At 36.6% G+C, this 19,373-nt stretch overlaps 1 protein-coding gene across 7 annotated transcripts in view; it reads left to right on the top strand.

The window, feature by feature from the left end:
* The window catches only part of LOC105068463 (CWF19 like cell cycle control factor 2), a 234,241-nt gene that overhangs the window by 22,363 nt on the left and 192,505 nt on the right, over nucleotides 1-19,373 (top strand). For 2 of the 7 annotated variants that reach the window (XM_074356907.1, XM_074356908.1), the window contains exon 2: nucleotides 12,862-12,993. The exons of the other annotated variants lie outside the window; for them this stretch is intronic. In XM_074356907.1, coding sequence (XP_074213008.1) covers nucleotides 12,902-12,993 — 92 coding nt within the window. In that variant the 5' untranslated portion in view covers nucleotides 12,862-12,901. The remainder of the gene's footprint in view (nucleotides 1-12,861; nucleotides 12,994-19,373) is intronic. 7 annotated transcript variants of the gene reach the window in all.

Raw genomic sequence — 19,373 nt, 5'->3', positions numbered from 1 at the left:
GCTGGTGGGAACGCAGTTTGGTGCAGCCACTGTGGAAAACAGTATGGAGATTCCTCAAAAGACTAGGAATAGACTTAACATATGACCCAGGAATCCCACTCCTGGGCATATATCCAGAAGGAACCCTACTTCAAAAAGACACCTGCACCCCAGTGTTCATAGCAGCACTATTTACAATAGCCAAGACATGGAAACAGCCTAAATGTCCATCAAGAGATGACTGGATAAAGAAGATGTGGTATATTTATACAAGGGAATACTATTCAGCCATAAAAACAACAACATAATGCCATTTGCAGCAACATGGACGTCCCTGGAGAATGTCATTCAAAGTGAAGTAAGCCAGAAAAAGAAAGAAAAATACCATATGAGATTGCTCATATGTGGAATCTGAAAAGAAAGAAAGAAAGGAAAAGACAAATAAGCATAAATACGAAACAGAAACAGACTCATAAACATAGAATACAAACTTGTGGTTGCCAGGGGGGAGGGGAGTGGGAAGAAACAGACTGGGAGTTCGAAATTTGTAGATACTGACAGGCATGTAGAGTAGATAAACAAGATTATACTGTATAGCACAGGGAAATACATACAAGATCTTGTGGTAGCTCACAGTGAAAAAGAATGTGACAATGAATATATGTACGTTCATGTATAACTGAAAAATTGTGCTCTACACTGGAAATTGACACAACATTGTAAACTGACTATAACTCAATTAAAAAAAAAAGAGAACCTTGAGAAAGATACCAATTCAAGATAAGAAAACTTCAGTTAACGGTTTAAAAGTTATTTACATTAAATTTTCCATAAAGTAATTTTTTTTCCTGATTCCAGCATTTTCTGACAAAGGCTTTGGTAACAGCATGCGTTGTTGGTCATGCCAGATTTTGCTCTGGGCCATAGTGTTTGCTGGACTCTCAGGTATTTGTTCTTCAGTGACTCTGGTCAGGTCAGGTGCCCCACGGAGCAAGCTGTGTAAACCGTCATGATGACAGCCAGGTCTTTTGGCAGAGTGCGCACAATGGATAGGCTACCAGGGCATCTTTCCTTTAAAGCCTCTCCTGTTTGGAAAAACACAGCAAATAAAAATCACTAAACAGCTTCTGGGTAAGTCAGCCTGCACTGTGGGGACCTAATGAGATGAAAGAGAAACTTGATTCCTTTCTCCCTCCTGACAAAGGCTCATTCCCCAGAAGTGATCCTGAAGCTACCAAAAGAAAATTAAAGGTACATAGGGCAATGTTTCCCAAGGCACTCAACAGAAAAAGAACAGTGGTCACCATCTACAGAATCCTGGGTATTCTGTAGTCCACGAACCTTTTGAATAGCTCTTCTCACTCTTCATGTTACCAAATAGGTTAAAAACAGATAATGATTGAATAAGAGATGATGCTCTGATTTTCCTTTTACAAAAACTAAGAATCTTGATTCCAAATGCTTAATTTTCCATGTCTTGAAATTATAATACTGGATGCTGAGTATATTAATTTGTTTTTGTTTAGAAAAAGAAAACAATCATCAAAGGAGAAAAACAAAGCATTGAATAGAAAATAGAGAAACTAAGCAGCTCAACACAAAGCACATTAAGCATTTTCTGACCTAATAAATTATGTGATGTAATGCTAACACTTAAAAAGTGCTCCATTTTCTCCAATGCACGCTGCGATTACTCCTGTAAACCAATTCCTTATTAAGCTGCATGGTTTTGCATCCCTCGTATTTTACAGGTGGCTTAAATCTTCATCTTTTCAGCATTTTGACTTTGGATCCCTGATTCTCTTCATTTAACTTGTTGGCTTAACTATTTAACCTTCTTAATTGTCACTCTCTTTCTATAGTCAAAATCAACTTTTCATCTTTTTAGGTGTTTTAACACATCTTAATTATTCTCATTAACCCTTCATTGAGTGGATCCTCTTATACATTGGCTGAAGCCACAGAGATTAAGGATTTCTATATACCTAAAAACCCCCCATAATCTTTATCCTTTCTTTTGGTATATCATCACAAGTAATGCAATACAAATATTGTCATGTTCACAGTTTCATGTGTTATTGTGAAGTCTTTGCTAGAATATTATTCGCCATGTGGAAGAGGCATAGAGAACTTTAGAAATTTTGCAACTGTTAGCCAGAAATTAAATTAAGAGAGAGATTTTATAAGGCAGTCTCTTCATAGACCCTCTATCAACAGGACTTAATTTACTAATGCTTGAGAATGTGATGGAGGTCTGCATGAAACATCTGGCAGAACTTTCATCCCCAAGGTTGATTTGGCTAAACCTCTCCAGGCTAAAGTCTCCATTAAAGAGGACAATATTCAAAGGTAGAGGAGAGCAGCACTTTGGTCAAGCACATATATCTGTAAATATTGGGAAAGAATTTTGACAGAGAATATTGTAGTAAATATATATATGTAAGCTTGACAAATTACTTAACCTCTCTAAGTCCTAGCTTCCTTAGTTACAAGATGAGAAAAGTAATAATATCTACTTCATAGGGTTGCTGTGGGAATTAAATGAGTTGTTAAATAATACTGAAATATTTAGATAAGTGGAGCTTATTGTTAAATGTTAAAACATTCACAAGATTCATTATCACATCTTCTAAAACACAGTGGGCAGAAATAATTCCCCCCCTTTTTTGTGGTTGAATTATAACACGTAAATAAATCTGATACCCTTAGGACCCTCTGAAATAAGTTGGGGATAGGTACTCATACTTTAATTGGCTCCTGATAATTCTGCTTTGTTGATTTTTTTTTTTTTGTCTCCTAGTTTTGGTTGCTGTCAGTATTCTTGTACTGCTTCTAATATGGTTCTGTATGTTGTATATCATTCATTCAATCTATACACTAGTCCTATTGAATAGCTAAATATGCAATTTAAAATTTTCTTGTAGTCACATTAAGCAAAGTAAAAAGAAACAGGTGAAAGTATCTCTAATGATTTATTTTATTTAGCCAAATATATTAAAATTTACCATTTTAGCATATAATCAACATACAAATATCATGATGTATTTTTTTCTGTTTTTTAAATTCAAGTATAGTTGATTTACAATGTTGTGTAAGTTTCAAGTGTACAGCAAAGTGATTCAGTTATACATATATATATATGTCTATGCTTTTTCAGATTCTTTTTCATTATAGGTTATTATAAAGTATTGAATATAGTTCCCTCTGCTATGCATTATGTCCATGTTGTTTATCTATTTTATATATAGTAGTGTGTATATGTTAATTCCAAACTCCTAATTTAGCCCTCCACTGCCCTTTTCCCTTTGGTAACCATAAGTTTGTTTTCTATGTATGTGAGTCTATTTCTGTTTTGTAAATAAGTTCAATTGTATCACTTTTTTAGATTCCACATATAAATGATATCATATATTTGTCTTTCTCTATCTGACCTACTTCACGTAATATGATTATCACTAGGGCCAACCATGTTGCTGCAAATGGTGTTATTTCATTCTTTTTATGGATGAGTAATATTCTGTTGTGTATATGTACCACTTCTTCTTTATCCAGTCATCTGTTGATGGACATATAAGCTGCCTCCATTTCCTGGCTATTGTAAATAGTGCTGCTATGAACACTGCAGTACATGTATCTTTTTGAATTAGAGTTTTCTTTGGATATATGTTCAGGACTGGATCATATGGCAACTCTATTTTTAGATTTTTAAGGAATCTCCATACTGTTCTCCATAGTGGCTGCACCAAGTTATGTTCTTACCAACAGTGTTGGAGGGTCCCTTTTCCCCTACATCCTCTCCAGCATTTATTATTTGTAGACTTTTTGATGATGAACATTCTGACTGGTGTGAGGTGATACCTCATTGTAGTTTTTGATTTGCATTTCTCTAATAATTAGTGATGTTGAACATCATTTCATGTGTCTGTTTGTGATCTTTCCATCCAAAAGCAGCAGAATACACATTCCTTTAAGTGCACATGGAACACTCTCCAGGATAGAGCACATACTGGGCCACAAAGCAAGCCTCAGTAAATTTAAGAAAATTGAAACTATATCAAGCATCTTTTCTGACCACAATGCTACGAGATTAGAAATCAACTACAAGGAAAAAAAAACTGCAAGGAAACACCAACATGTGGAGGCTAAACAATATGCAACTAAACAAACAATGGATCACTGAAGAACAGAGAAGAAATAAAAAAATACCTAGAGACAAATGGAAATGAAAATGCAATGATCCAAAACCTCTGGGACTCAGCAAAAGAAGTTCTAAGAGGAAAGTTTATAGAGATACAAACTTACAAGCTTACTTCAGGAAAAAAGAAAAATCTCAAATAAACACCCTAAACTTACACCTAAGGTGACTAGAGAAAGAGGAACAAACGAAACCCAAAGTTAGTAGAAGGAACGAAAGATCAGAGTAGAAATAAAGGAAATAGGGAATGAAAAATAGTAGAAAAGATCAATGACACTAAAAGCTGGTTTCTTTGAAAAGATAAACATAATTGATAAACCTTTAGCCAGACTCATCAAGAAAAAAAGGGAATGAGCTCAAATCAATAAAATCAGAAATGCAAAAAGAGAATTTATAATTGTCACCACAAAAATACCAAAGATAAGAGACTACTACAAGCAACTATACACCAATAAAATGGACAATCTAGAAGAAATGGACAAATTCTTAGAGAGGTACAATCCCTCAACACTGAACCAGGAAGAAATAGAAAATATGAACAGACCAACTACCAATACTGAAATTGAATCAGCAATAAAGAAGCTTACAACAAACAGAAGTCCAGGACCAGACTTCACAGGTGAATTCTACCAAACATTTAGAGAAGAGTTAACACGTATCCTGAAACTATTCCAAAAAATTACAGAGGAAGGAACACTTCCAAACTCATTCTATGAGGCCACTATCATTCTGCTACTGAAACCAGACAAAGGTATCACACACACAAAAAAGAAAATTACAGGCCAATATCACTGGCGAACATAGATGCAAAAATCCTCAACAAAATACTTGCAAACTGACTCCAGCAACACATTTAATGGATCATATACCATGATTGGATGGGATTCAGCCCAGGGATGCAAGGATTTTTCAATATCTGCAGATCAGTCAGTGTGATATACCACATTAACAAACTGAAAAATAAAAATCATATGACTACCTCAATAGATGCAGAAAAAGCTTTTGATAAAATTCAACATCCATTTATGATAAAAACTCTCCAGAAAGTAGGCATAGAGAGAACATACCTCAGCATAATAAAGACCATATGTGACAAAACCACAGCTAACATTATACTCAATGGTGAAAAGTTGAAAGCATTTCCTCTTAAGATCAGGAGCAAGACAAAGATGTCCACTCTTGGCACTTTTATTCAACATAGTTTTGGAAGTCCTAGCCACAGCAATCAGAGAAGAAAAGGAAATAAAAAGAATCCAAATTGGAAAAGAAGTAAAAGTGTCACTGTTTGCAGATGACATGATACCATACATAGAAAACCCCAAAGAAGTGACCAGAAAACTACTAGAGCTCATTAATGATGTACTTTACATTAATTTTTTTGTACAAATCTTTGAAATCTGGTGTGTATTTTGCTCTTATAGTACATCTCAATTCTAATGCTAAATTTTTATTAGATACTTATTCTTTACTTAGATTTCAGAAAATTTGTAGTTAAAAATAGACTCACATATCCAAGTTATTCCAAAAATATTTAAAGGCTTCCCAATGAGCAAATTACCAGTTTTTAAATTAAAATTGATTAAAAGTAAATAAAGTTGAAAATTCAGTTCCTCAATTGCCCTAGCCATATTTCAGGTGCTCAGTAGCCACCTGTGGTTGTGACTACCACATTGGTCAACACTGCTTAAGATGCTTACTGAGCACCTATTAAAAAGGTATTAGGCTAGAGACAGGCTATAAGACATAGTGTCTCTGCACTGCTCAAGAGTAGGGGAGTTGAGAGGAATACAAAATACAGCAATGGTCTGAGAGTAGTTCTTTGCCTCTTTCTGTGAAAAAGTGTGACTACATGGCTGAAAGGACTTTTTTGATTCCATTTGCGTTGGGATCCATGACCAAGATGACCGAGGTTCCTGACAGTCTGACTTCTCAATACTGACGTATTATTTTATATTTGTATGTGTCCAGTATATGTAGGACTGTGTGTGATTGTTATAGTTAATATGCTTTCATGTTCAAATAAAGCATTTTCTGTTTAAACTATGGCTTTAAACAAATAGCCCAATATTTCCCAATGTGCCATCAGATTTTCTAATGTCAAATGTATACATTTGTCAATTATTCAAGCTCCCTATCCATATTGTTGTTAACTTCAGAGTTCTATCTCATTTCATCCCTTCAGATAACTAGCTTTTCTCATTATTTTCTGCTATTGAACCCAGTGTTGCACAGAAAAGTTGATTTGTTAATTAGTTTAATCGCCTCTTCTCATAATGGCAGGGTAAGATTGGCGGGGGAAGCTTGTCATCAATCCGTGCTACTGGTAAGCAGTAATTATAGATAATGACGCTTTTGTCTTGTCGAATTCTGAAGATTGTCTTGAACTCCTCACTGAATTAGCAAATGGACTGTCATGCTGCATTCTCCTCTGGTTTCTTCCCCTAACTCATCCCCTACTCTCCCCCAATGAAACAAAATTGCAGCTTGTTAGGTAGAAGCTCATTTGATGCCTCAATTTTCTTGAGTATTCAGCTCTCATAGGGAAGTGCCAGGTGCTCAGTCGTGGCCACCGCACTTGCCTTTGGCTCAGGGTTCCGACTCAACTGGCATCCTACAAGTCTTTGATTTTCCTTTTGCTTGAAGAGGCAGCGGTTGTCTTGACAGCAGAGCTAAAGCTCTGGCCTTGTACTTTGATGCACATTGTGGTGCAATCTAATAATCAAAGTCATTTGTCAAGAAACAGAGTGTTCGCACTTTTCTCTGAAGAGATTGGAATAAACAGCAGATTTTATGTGGATGCGAGCCATAAATGGCAGCCAGCACCACTTCAAACTGTTTCTGGAATGCAGAGTGCAGAGTAAGTTTTAACCAAGACCATCTCTTTATATTAGTGCTTCTCAACCAGGGACAGTTTCCACTCCCAGGAGATATTTGGCAATACCTGGTGATATCTGTGATTTTCATGATTGGAGAGGGAAGGTGCTACTGTCATTTAGTAGGTAGAGGTCAGGGGTGCTGCTAAACATCCTTCAATTCATAGGACAGTCCCTTATGATAACGAGTTATCTGGCTCCAAATGTCAATGGTGCCATGGTTGAGAAACCCTGCTTCATATGATTATGAAGGACCACTGTGGCATATTTAATCCTCTCCCTCCTCAACTGTCAACTATTTATATGGTTTGGAGAACAGTTGATTCAGTAGGGAAATTGGAATTACAAAGAGGATGGATTTTCCATGTCCTGCTAGAAGGACTCTTTATGGATAAGAAACATGGAATAAAAATGGGAAAAAACCCTTTTCTTGTAATTAAAGTAGAAGCTTGTTTATTGTCTGCTGTTGCAGGAGTGTGATGGAAGCAATATGCTACACTCTGACATGATGCAGAGTCACCAGCAAACTCCTTAACAGAACCAAGTTCTTTCACCAGCAGGGAGAAATTACACGGTCCATGAATGTTGTAACCAGACATATTTGGACCAAAGGCTGCTTACATCCTTTACTTTTTGAGATTAGACTCCATTTGGCAAGAATCCTAATGTTGTTGTCTTGTATGACACCAAACTCAGTCTAATTCAGAGCAACTCGGAGAGGTTCAGATATGAATTTGTTTCATGACAGTAATGAGTTTGTTTGCATAGACTTAATTTCTAGTGGTCTCTTGGACTGAGGTGGAGCTGGAACTGTGTGCTAGGCTCTCCTTGGAACTGACTGTCACTATCCAATATGTTCTGCTGAGCAGTGCCGTAAACACCAGTTTATTCTTGGCACTTACCTAGCTTGTGAAAATGGGATGACATATGAAAATATTTATATATCTCCATGGACCAATTTAGGAGAACAACGGTAACTCCATAAAGAAGACATTTCTAACAATTTGAGCACTCTTTCTCTTGAGAGATGGAGAACTTCATTTCTCTCACTGGAAATTTGCTGGCAGTGTCTATATGATCACATATGGATATTATTATTGCACTGAGTTGAAAATTGTGTTAGATGATTTTTGAGGTCCTTTATAACCCTGAGTTTCTATGATTCAATGATTCTGTGAGTTTATCCTTAAGAACTTACAATTTTGCTGCCTCTCAATTCCTAGCTCCCCATTCTTCTTTGTACAATTGTTTCTAATTTGGTCTCATCTATTGTTGTCTCCCTAATCCCCCAAACAAAACCTCTGCTAACATTTTCTCTGTGCCTTGCACACGCCATACTCTTTCAGTCTCCTCATGGGAAAGTCTTCTGCTTTACCTTCAAGGCTTAGCTCAAATACTGCCTTTCAAGAAGCTCTTTCCAATTGTTCTAGCTTGAATTTATTGTTTCCTGTTTTTATTCCTCCCACATTGGCAATCTGGATTATAGAATATGGGGAAACATATCAATGTTTTCATGAAACTAGATGTATGGGTTTCTACTGTAAATTCTATGGTTTCTATGTTTACTTCTTAGGAAGGAGTTCCTCACCTCTTCACAATTAATGACGATGAGACTACTTAGCACATGATTGCATGTTGTCTTACATAAATTCTTCACTGTTTAACTAGCTTCTAAGTTTTTCAGAGCCTACATTTGCTTTGGTTCTCCTTTTGCTCCTTTTACAGTGCTGGGGTCATAGTAGGCAGGCATTAAATGAGTACTAAATTAAATGAAGGACAGTGGAACCAGGTGACCTGGTAAGCATGATGGGCCGGTGATTCCACAGCCTAGGGTTTTCTGCTAGAATAGCATCTGCCAGACTGCTTTTGAGATATTCCATTCCTTTAAATGAATAATTTAGGAGGAGGTTATGTTTTAGTTCTCTTTTTCATTGTCTTTTAAGAGCAGGATGGGAACAATAGAGATGGGAGAAAAGAAATGGCTCAGAATGGAAAGAAGGAAAGAACAGGGCTGCCCATCTTTTCTGTATCATAGCAACTCCCCCCCCCCCACAATTTCTTTCTGGATGGATGGCTCTACCTGATTTTCCCTGCCTCTGCCATTTGATATTCTCAGAGCTAGAACCAATGATGCCTCTCAGTGTTGTGCTGAGTCTTAATCATGAGAGCGTGTCCTTCCAGAGACAAGGAATGTCTGTCAATGATGTGGCCATACCGTAGTGTGCAGCCTAGAACTGAGCCACCTTCCTGGATCTTGAGTTCAGTGGCTACTTTGCCGATCATCTTTATTACTCCCATAGTTAAGTTTAGCTGATCTTACCAGGAACTTGGTGTCACAGGCACAAGTGTTGAGTGCCAATATGGCCTTGTAGATGAGTTCTCTCCTACCTAGTTTTGTTCATGTTTTCTGATGAGTGTCATGGTTTCCCTTGTAGAATTGTAACCCAGCCCTAAACCTTAGCCTGATGATAGGGACCCTGTTTTCCTTTGCCTTGTCCTGTTGACATCAGTCTTCTTTCAGGTCTGGAAACTTCCTTTGTGTCTGAGCTAATCACTGTTGTCCAATGAACAAGGAGAGGCATCTGAGGTCAGCTGTGCATTTCCCTTTTCACAAACGTTACCTGGGGTCTAAATTTTCTACTTCTCAGAATTAGGCATGGTCTTTCAATGGCCTGTTCAATAGCTAAATCAATATCCCCGAGTGTCTGGAACTGGTGCATAAGTTTTGGGCTAGGTCTATAGCTTCTTCCCCCCACCCCCCCGACTCTAGTAACTTAATTATTTGCACCCAGCACCTAACTTGAGTTGTGCTTTATAAATTTAATTTAGAGGGTCAGAATGACTTTTCTCACTTGCTAAAAGAAGGGAGAATTGATTTAGTCTGTGTTGTCTCATGAGATGTTAATGATGTTATTTGAAAAAAATGGTTACCTGGTCAAATACTTTTGGGAAATACTGAGTTCAGCATAGTTACATAGAGTTCTTAACTGAAATATGACTTTCTGAGAGGAAGGAGTAGCAGCATTTTCCAGTGTTTTTATCATGGAGCCATTTCATTCAGGAACATTTCTTAACAGCTCAGGGAAAACAAATGGTCCTTATAACACTCATTGCAATTTGGACTGTTTCTTTAAAGAATAATAAAATTGGGCAACAGCATTATGTGGTTGTACTAGGTTTTATAGGCAGAGAGTAAAGCTCGTCCTATGTAAATACAATGGCAATCAAGAATAAATCACAGTTAAGCTTGTTTCTATGAAACTAACCTCTGTATTAATCAATATACACATTTATACTTTAATAATCTGTACTTAAGCTAGAGAAGATAAGAATTGATTTTATAGCAAAAATGCAAGAAAAAATCTCTAAGTCAGCTTAGTGTCTTAAAAATATTAAGACGAGAAATTCTTTCTGTTTTTGATCCCTTTGTCCCTCTGACATAGGAATGAAAGTTCCAGATAATAAATATTTCTCTCTTAGGAAGGTCTTAAAACTAATCAAGGGTGCTTCCCTATGGAAGAGAGTTTAGTAACCTAAATACCCACCTTTAATCTTTCGATTTAACATTCACTCAGCACTTGTTTCCAGAGATGTCTGCCCTACATCAGCCCCTCTTGCTTCTGTTAGAGCTCTGATAGGTTTGCTATTAACCTAGATTATTTCTCTCTCGTTTCTCTTGAAAAAGGGACCCATATATATTTTTTCTTTGTGAATCTTTAGTATGTAGGTAGAAATTATAGAATATACCTAATATTTACTGATAGTTCAGGATAGTGGTTTTCCATGGGTAATGATTACCATGGACAAGAATGTGTCATAAAAGAACATTAGGACAATTCAGCTAATGCAAATACTTATCATCTGTTTCTTCCAAACACTCTGCTTGCTGAGTGGGGCAGAGAGTAACAGAGACAAGGAAAAGTAAGTCCTTTTTTAAGACCCACCCCCCTCCGCCCAATTAAAAGAAGGGAAATAAATCACAAACAACACAAAGTACATCAATTGGTTGTAATTTAAAAGAGCTATCTTTCGTGTTTTTATTTGACCTATATGGCAATAACAATGCATATAGGAAGAAGAGATTGCTGATAATTTAAGTACATTAAATGTTATATTCCAAAGGTGGAAATCAGTCCCTGTATATAATGTATTCTATATGTCTGTTTGAGGGCAGAATTGTTCACAAGTATGCAAAAGATTTTGCTCGGGTGAGGTGAATAAAATTAAGAAGATGGTAAGATAGCACATTAAACTCCTTTCACATTTATTGTCAAGTTAGAGGTCTGAGGAAATGACAAGAGAGCCCAGCATTAAGCTTTCCAAGGCATGTGTCTCCCACCTCTAGCAGGATGTGAGAGGATGAAGAGCTGGCACCACTCTCCTGAAGAAGCTTCCTGAAGCTCAGAAAGGCACTCAGTCAGCGAAAGGGTTGGCCTGCACCTCTCAGGGCCAGGATCTCAGAGAGCTATTCACATTCTACTCTGTAAGAAAATATGTCCTTTCTCTTTGTTTTAACACAGTTTGACCCAATTTTTTTGATGAGCAACTCTTAACACCATGCATTTCCCCCCCCCCCTTTTTGTTTATAGCCCTTCTCATTAAGTCTTTGAGTTTTGTGTATAAAGGACTTTAGAAGCAGATGATGTGAATTCCATTCCCAGCTCCACTGCTCGCTGGCCAGGGGACCTTGGGCAAAGCTGCTTAACATCTCTGAGCCCTGGTGTCCTCATCTGTAGAGCTGCTGAGATAACTGTACTCTCCCCACTTATTTCGTAGGATTGCTGTATGGCTCAGTGATACAATATATAAAGGAGGGCTTTGTGAACACATTTGAAGTGTAATTATTACATTAGAACTGAACGAATTGTATAGAATTTCTCCATCATATATCTCCTAAAGATCTCTTTTCTCTGTCCAGCCACTACTTTGGTCAAGCCCTCATCATTTCTATCCTGGATTGACTATTAAATTAAACTCTCAATTGCTTATTTTGTTTTCAATCTGGTTGTACTTAAACCTAGCTTTTAAACTACTATCAGAGTGAGCTTTCCAAAATTCAAATCTCACCGTCTATTCGTCTGTACAGCCTTCCAGTGACTCTCTGGTGCCCAAAGCATGAAGCTGAAACTTCTTAGCCTGGTAGACCAAGATCTTGGTGATGCTTTTAACTTTATTTCTAGTCACTGCCCCCAGTGCTCTTCTCTGCTCCAGCTGTACATAACTTCTGGCGGCCACGCATAGCTACTTGTACCTTTCTGTCTTTGCATGTGTGGTCCCTCTGACTGGATGCCCTTCACCCATCCTGTATCTAGCTTGGATCCTGACTCGTCCTCCAGGTCTCAGCTCAGGGTATATCTTCTGGAGATTTCCCCTGTCCACCCTCTCCTCCAGGAAGAGCTGAGTGATGCCACACTTAACCTGTCACACCATGTAATACCATTGTATTAATGCGAATAATGATATTATCTACCTCGGAAGGTAATTGTGCACTAATATTTGTAATCTTGTCTATAAATATTCACCATTACTATTAAGAATTATGGCTATCATTTTTGGGGGAGTTGAATGATACAGATGCAAGAATCCCATTCAGAAACCTCTTTCCCAGAAATGTTGCAGTTGGAGCAGCATTCTGGACTTTGATTTTTATCAGATGTCTGTTGCCAACACAGTGAAGCACAGACTATATATACCAATGGAAGTGAATGCTTAACTCAAATAGTAACATACAGTTAGCTATGTCTATTTTTGTATTTCTTGTCACAGTAATAGAAAGACCTCATATGACTTTCTTTTTCTTTTCTTCTTTTTTAGATATCAATATATAACTCTGTTTTAATTCTCCTGGGTCTGAATGGGAGGCTTGTTTGTTTCACAGTCCACACCACTGGGGATGTCAGAAGAGAGAAATAGAGAAAGAAGAGAAGGAGGCAGCAAATTTCATAGGTAATTACTACTTCTGTGATGCTGTGTGGCTAAGTGGTACATCTATTGCTGTTTCCCCGAAAGTCCCCCACTTGGATCCACAGAGAGTTCATTGTTTGCAGGGAGCTACTAGACTGGCCACTTCTTAGGTCTTTTTTCTTTGAGATGATACTAAGATGTGGATGCTTTCAACATAGTAAGAATAAGGAATGTCAATTATAGTGAAGACAGATGTGAATATTTTTCAGTTTTATTTTATGCGAAAATATAGGTAATACATCAAGAAGTCAAATAGGTTATATATTTTAAATCCTTACTAATAGATAACAAATATTATTTATTAAAATTATCTTAATTCTTAGAATTTAAATATTAATCTACAGAACACCTGGTACATGCACTTTAAAATATTAAGCTTTATATTAATGAATAGGGAGCTTGTCAGGAAAACTACATTCCAATCTTCTCTCAACTTTGTATTTTTTTCTTCCTGCTATTTTTATTCAAGTATTTTTGATGTATAATATTATGTTACAGGTGTACAGTACGCTGATTCACAATTTTTTAAAGGTTATAATCCATCTATAGTTATTATAAAATATTGGCTATATTCCTTGTGTTGTACAGTATATCCTTGTAGCTTATTTTATACATAATAGTTTGTACCTATTATTTTTCTACCCTTATATTGCCCCTCCTCCTCTCCTCTACTCACTGGTAACCACTAGTTTGTTCTCTATATCTGTGAGTCTGTTCCTTTTTTTTATAGTCACTAGTTTGTTGTATTTTTTAGATTCCACATATAAGTGATATTATACAGTATTTGTCTTTCTCTGTCTGACTTATTTCACTTGGCACAATGCCTTCAAAGTCCATCCATGTTGTTGCAAATGGCAAAATTTCCTTCTTTTTCATGGCTGAGTAGCATTCCATTGTATATGTATATATACACCACATCTTCTTAGTCCATTCATCTGTTGATGGACACTTAGGTTGCATCCATCTCTTGGTTATTGTAAATAATACTGCTATGAACATTGGGTGTATGTATCTTTTCAAATTACTGGTTTTTTTTTTTTTTTTTTAATATATACCCGACGTGGAATTGCTGGGTCATATAGTAGTTCTATTTTTAGTTTTTGAGACGCCTCCATACTGTTTCCCACAGTGGCTGCATCAATTCACATTCCCACGAACAGTGTATGAAGGTTCCCATTTCTCCACATCCTCGCCAACATTTGTTACTTGTGTGTTCTTTTTGAAGAGAGCCATTCTAGGTGATAGCCAGTGAGGTGATATCTCCTTGTGGTTTGATTTGCATTTCCCTAATGCTTAGTGATGTTGGACATTTTTTCATGTGCCTGTTGGCCATCTGCATGTCCTCTTTAAAGTAATGTCTATCAGTTCTTCTACCCATTTTTTAATCAGGTTGCTTATTTTATTGATGTTGAGTTGTATGAGCTGTTTATATATTTTGAATATTAACCCCTTATTGGTCATTTCATTTGTGAATATTTTCTCCCATTCAGTAGATTGTCTTTTCATTTTGTTGATGGCTTTCTTGGTGTGCAAAAACTTTTAAGTTTATTAGGTCCCATTTGTTCCAACTTTGTATTTTTTATGAAAAAAGCACAAATTGTCAGTGTGTGTTTATATCTGTCTCACTGTCAAGTGCGCTTTTCCAGAGAGCAAGGATTGTCTTTCTGATTTCTGTATACTTGGTACCTAGCACCCTCCTGGACACAATGTGTTTATTGTATTGTTGATTGTAAATGGCAATATTTTTCATTTTTTCTGATGTTTTTGATAAGATTTCTAATGACAGTTTTTATTTTTACCTTTTCTTCTTAAAAGAGTGAAAGATATTATCCCTTTATTATGTTTTAAGTTGATGTATTGAAAATTGTCACAGGCTGTTCTTGAAAAGATTTAATTTATTTCATTACTTCAAATTATCTAGCCACAACCAATCCAGCCATTTCTCGAAACTATTATGCATTTCACTCCAAATATCACCTTTAGGCTTAACTGGGGATCTTGTCTCATTAGTTTTGTACAAAGCCATGTTATTTTGGCTCTTGGCCCACAGATATTACTGTATGTTGGTAGCACTAAATCATAAAAGTTTTCTTCAGCTGAATAATATAAATAGAAACTGCTTGAAAAAATACTTATGGACTTTAAATTAAATCTTTAGTGGTTGAATATTACTGCTGAGTAACCTTCAAAACTAGCTTGATTGTGGTATGGATATTTATTTATATATTTATTTTTATATATTTATTTATAAATATCAAATTGTATACCTTAAGTATATGCAAATTTTTTTTTGTTGAAAATCAAAGTACTACTTTATTAAATGAGTTATTTTACACAATGTGAACATCAATATAATTACAATTGTAAAACATTTTTGTGTAACAAAGATGGACTGATTTTCAGATTTCCAAATCAGAGTCAACTGTACATTTACACAGAATTGTCTTTGCATGAAGCCCAGAAAAGATCACATATACTATGCTTACAGTATGTACAGATATATAGAGGTAGGCTGGCAAAAAGAAAAAAAAGGAGAAGGCTTTCCTCTTTGAACTTAAACATTTATGCTGAGAATGGATTGAAATTATGCTGAAATGTGTTTTATATATATAGTCCACATTTATGGATACTGGAAAGCAGGATGACTTTCTTAGAGACATTTCCTTTTGGGCAAAGCTTCTCAGTGGATAGGAATATGGTGATTTTTAGTTTCTCTCCATATCACAAATTTTGACTCAAGATCATATTCCTTGGAAAAACTCCCCAAATCTCCTTTAATCTGAAGGATAATGTAGTCACATTATTCCCTTTTAGGTGTCTGCAGGCAACCTATTTTATGGGAATAATTGTGTTTGGGAGCAGATTCTTCTTTTAATCAGACTATTTTCTTGACATGAGATTTAAAAAAAATCTTTAAAACAAGAATTATACTATTTATAGCAATGCTGTATTTTGTTTGAAAAACTGAAAAATTATACAAATATAAAATAATTAAAACTTTTTATCATAGAAAATTTTAAACATATTAAAAGGTGGACAGAGTAGTATAATGAAGCCCCACGCACCCATCTCCCGGCTTCAACAATGATAAATTTATGGCCAATCTTATTTCAGCTATTTGTCATTTTGAGAAGTGTCTCTTTTCTGCTAGCCATTGTTTCCTTCTTGAATTGTTCAGCAGTCACAATTTTAGTGGTGATTAAAGAAATGTCCTTGGTGAGACAGTGATAGAAAATACTGAGGAATTTCCTCTGCTCTTCTCATTCTCATTTATTTCAGGTGACAGTTCAGTTATGTCTTGTAAAGATACAGTTCAACTGGATGGTTGTGGCTGAAACCTTTCTTGTGGCTTTTTTGGTTGTCCTTTGCTTGGCGATATCCGGTGGCTGATATCCAGCATCTGGTATCCAGCTGTTTTTCCAAAGGGCAAGATTTAGGTCTTTAGGTGATGCTGAGCTATTAGGTGATGCTAAGATACAGCCTTACAAAAATCTTAGTTGTCTTCTCCCTAGCTGCCAGTCAGTGAAGACTGGTATCCATGCGGCAAGTTTGACCCTCAGAAACAAACGTACTGTCCTTCCAGGAGGAAGCATAGGAGCATTTTGCATCAATCCTCTTTCCCACTTTCTGATGAAAATAATGAACAGTAGAGGGATTTGCTCTTAAGGAGACACTTCCTTCCTAAGCACCGTCTCTTTGTGTCTTTATTGTTTCCCTTGTGTGTGTACAATGGTGAGAATCGCTCAGGAGATCCTTTGCCCAGCCTATTTTGCCGTTGTTCCATCTGTCTGTGGCAAACCAGAAAAAAAAAAAAAAACAAACTGTGTTAGGTCTTGCCTTATGGCAAATTCTGATCCACAGTTGCTGTTTTCCCGCACTTACTTAAGCTTCTTTGCACATCTACTGGCACAAAGGCCTGAGGGCTTCCTTCTGAATGTGAGGTACTTTTATACATCCGGGCCCTCTGGCCTTGCCTCTGGCAGATGCAAACAAACAAACAAAAGGCTGCTTGGAGCTGACTTCCAACAGTGGAAATTGGTTCCTGGCCAGAACAGGAGAAACTGCATTAGATCTGCAAGAGGTTACTCGCCTGGAGATTGGCAACATTCTGTAAAATTTGGGGTAATTTGTCTATTTTATGTAACCTTTTGAAATGAATTAGCAATAAAGAAAGAGCCTCAGTGGGGAAAATGATCGATTTTTCAATGAAAACCTGTTTAAAAATATGTGATTTGAAAATTGATGAAAAATTTCAATAAATTTGGAAGAGGTACGTAAAAGGTGACTATTGGGCTGCATATTATCATGGTGCTTACAGAATGCAAAAAAAAATTGGTTAATGTCTTACAAACAATGTGTTATTTTAGTTACAGTGAGTCTAATTTTGGCTTCCACTGATGCAGTGTTGTAATATCTCACCTCACATATCAGTGACCAGATTGAGTCTGGAAAATAGCTCTATGGACAATTGAAATTTTAGGAAAAATGGAACATATATATGGCTCTGGATTTATCCACAGCTTCTGTTTCTTTCAGATACCCATCTTTTACCCAAATGTAGCTTCTATTTTGAAGGTTGGTGAGGAATAGAAGATTGAAATCAATGATTGAATCTGAAACTTTTAGGAAATTGAGTTTGAATAATTTATCTGTTTTTAGAATAAATAAGAAACCAAATGATGCAAGAATGTCCCTCTCCCCCATGGATAATAGTTGTTAAATCCCCCCATTTTTTAAGATCCTGACTGCTTACTAAGGGAGAATGAGAAAACTAGGAATTGAGTTATGAAAATGGCATTAACTGAATTTTACCAACATTTTGAATAGATGAAATCAATAGAAGTAGTTGAGAATCTCTAGACGTTGAAGAGAAATAGGATAGGGTAGAATAGTATAATCAGGTAAATCTTTTTCTACATTTATGTGTATATTCTTTTCATTTCACATGGCTTCTCTCAAAGTTAGAGGCATTTCCATTAAGAAGACAGAATTTTCCATCCAAGAGATGAGAAACCAAAGGGGAGTAAACTTTCCCACCCCGACCTGTCTTCACTGTGTCCGGTCTGTAGAAGGCCACTTTTGGGTGTAGCTCTGTCCTTAGTTCATTTAGCTGTGGCTCGAGCGGTTAGGGTCACTTGCCCTGCAGTGCGAGGCAACCTCTGTGCAGTCAGTTGACAGCGGCTGCTTCTCTTACAAGAGGGCTCTGTGTACAGCAGGGCTCTGAAAACCAGTGCAGCCCACTGTGATTTGTCTTTCACAGTTTTACCTCCAGCTCCTGTCTGCTGACTTTCCAGCCTGTGCTGCAATTTGCTGTGACTTTTCTAGTGCCACTACTTTTCCTTATTTTTTCTTTTCTTCCAAGTTAATTTATATTCCCATGATTTTTAGAAGATTTTCCTGAGGACACTTTTGATCCATAATTTCAATTTAATTCTGTTTGGGATAAAGCAAGATGAACTACTTAAAAATTCTGGTACAGTCTTGCTTTTCTTTGGTATTTCAATCTAGTCAAAAGATGGGTGAGTAGATAACAGATATCTGTTAATATTTCCTTGGGAACGTTGACACGTTTGTGTGTTTGACTTGCACTACTTAACTTCCCATTCCTCCTGCCCAAGGATGCAGGTTGCTTGATTACAGCTGATTCGTCTTGGCATCTGCCACTTCTTTGTGGGATTTCTAGGGAGCTGGGAGCAAACCATGTCCAGGGTTACTGTGTGTTGTAAGGGGACAGACAGCTGTGAAGCTGGCTTATGGTTTCAGGGTTTGATATCTACCTCTTACATCATGGGGCACTAGCTACTGACCAAATGATTGGTTCTGGAATATCCAGTCACCTTTCAAAAAGTTTAGCTCAAGCTTCCCAAAGTATGTGCCATGAAAAATGGCTTTCAAGTACGTAGGTAAAATGCCGCACAGATCTACCCTCTTAGAGATTTATAATGCATGTTAACTTAGTAACAACTCTCAGAAGTCCAGCCGTAAAGAAGCCTGTCTGTCTCTATTTAATTCAGTATTTCTGAAATTTATGACTCCAGAACCCTACAAGTTACCCTTACAATAAATAACAAAAATACATTTTCTGGACTTTGTATTCAAAAGAATACTTTTTTTTGAAATTCTGACTTAGCAATTTATTTTCATGATATTTTAAAATGATTTTATTTAAAATACACTTTGCAAATCAAATTTTCTCTCTATTCTTATGATAAGTCTCATGTACTGGGTACTACCTGGTCAGCAAGAGGAGTGCATAGTCATGGAGGTTTGAGGGAAATGTAAGTTGTATGTTACTTCTGATTTAGGTTGTCTTAATGGAGATCTTGATGCTCAATGCTTTGAACTCTTTCCAAATGTTGTTC

The sequence above is a fragment of the Camelus bactrianus genome, chromosome 33 (genome assembly GCF_048773025.1).
Source record: "Camelus bactrianus isolate YW-2024 breed Bactrian camel chromosome 33, ASM4877302v1, whole genome shotgun sequence".
Classification (NCBI taxonomy): Eukaryota; Metazoa; Chordata; class Mammalia; order Artiodactyla; family Camelidae; genus Camelus; species Camelus bactrianus.
This window is presented reverse-complemented; position numbering and strand designations above follow the sequence as displayed.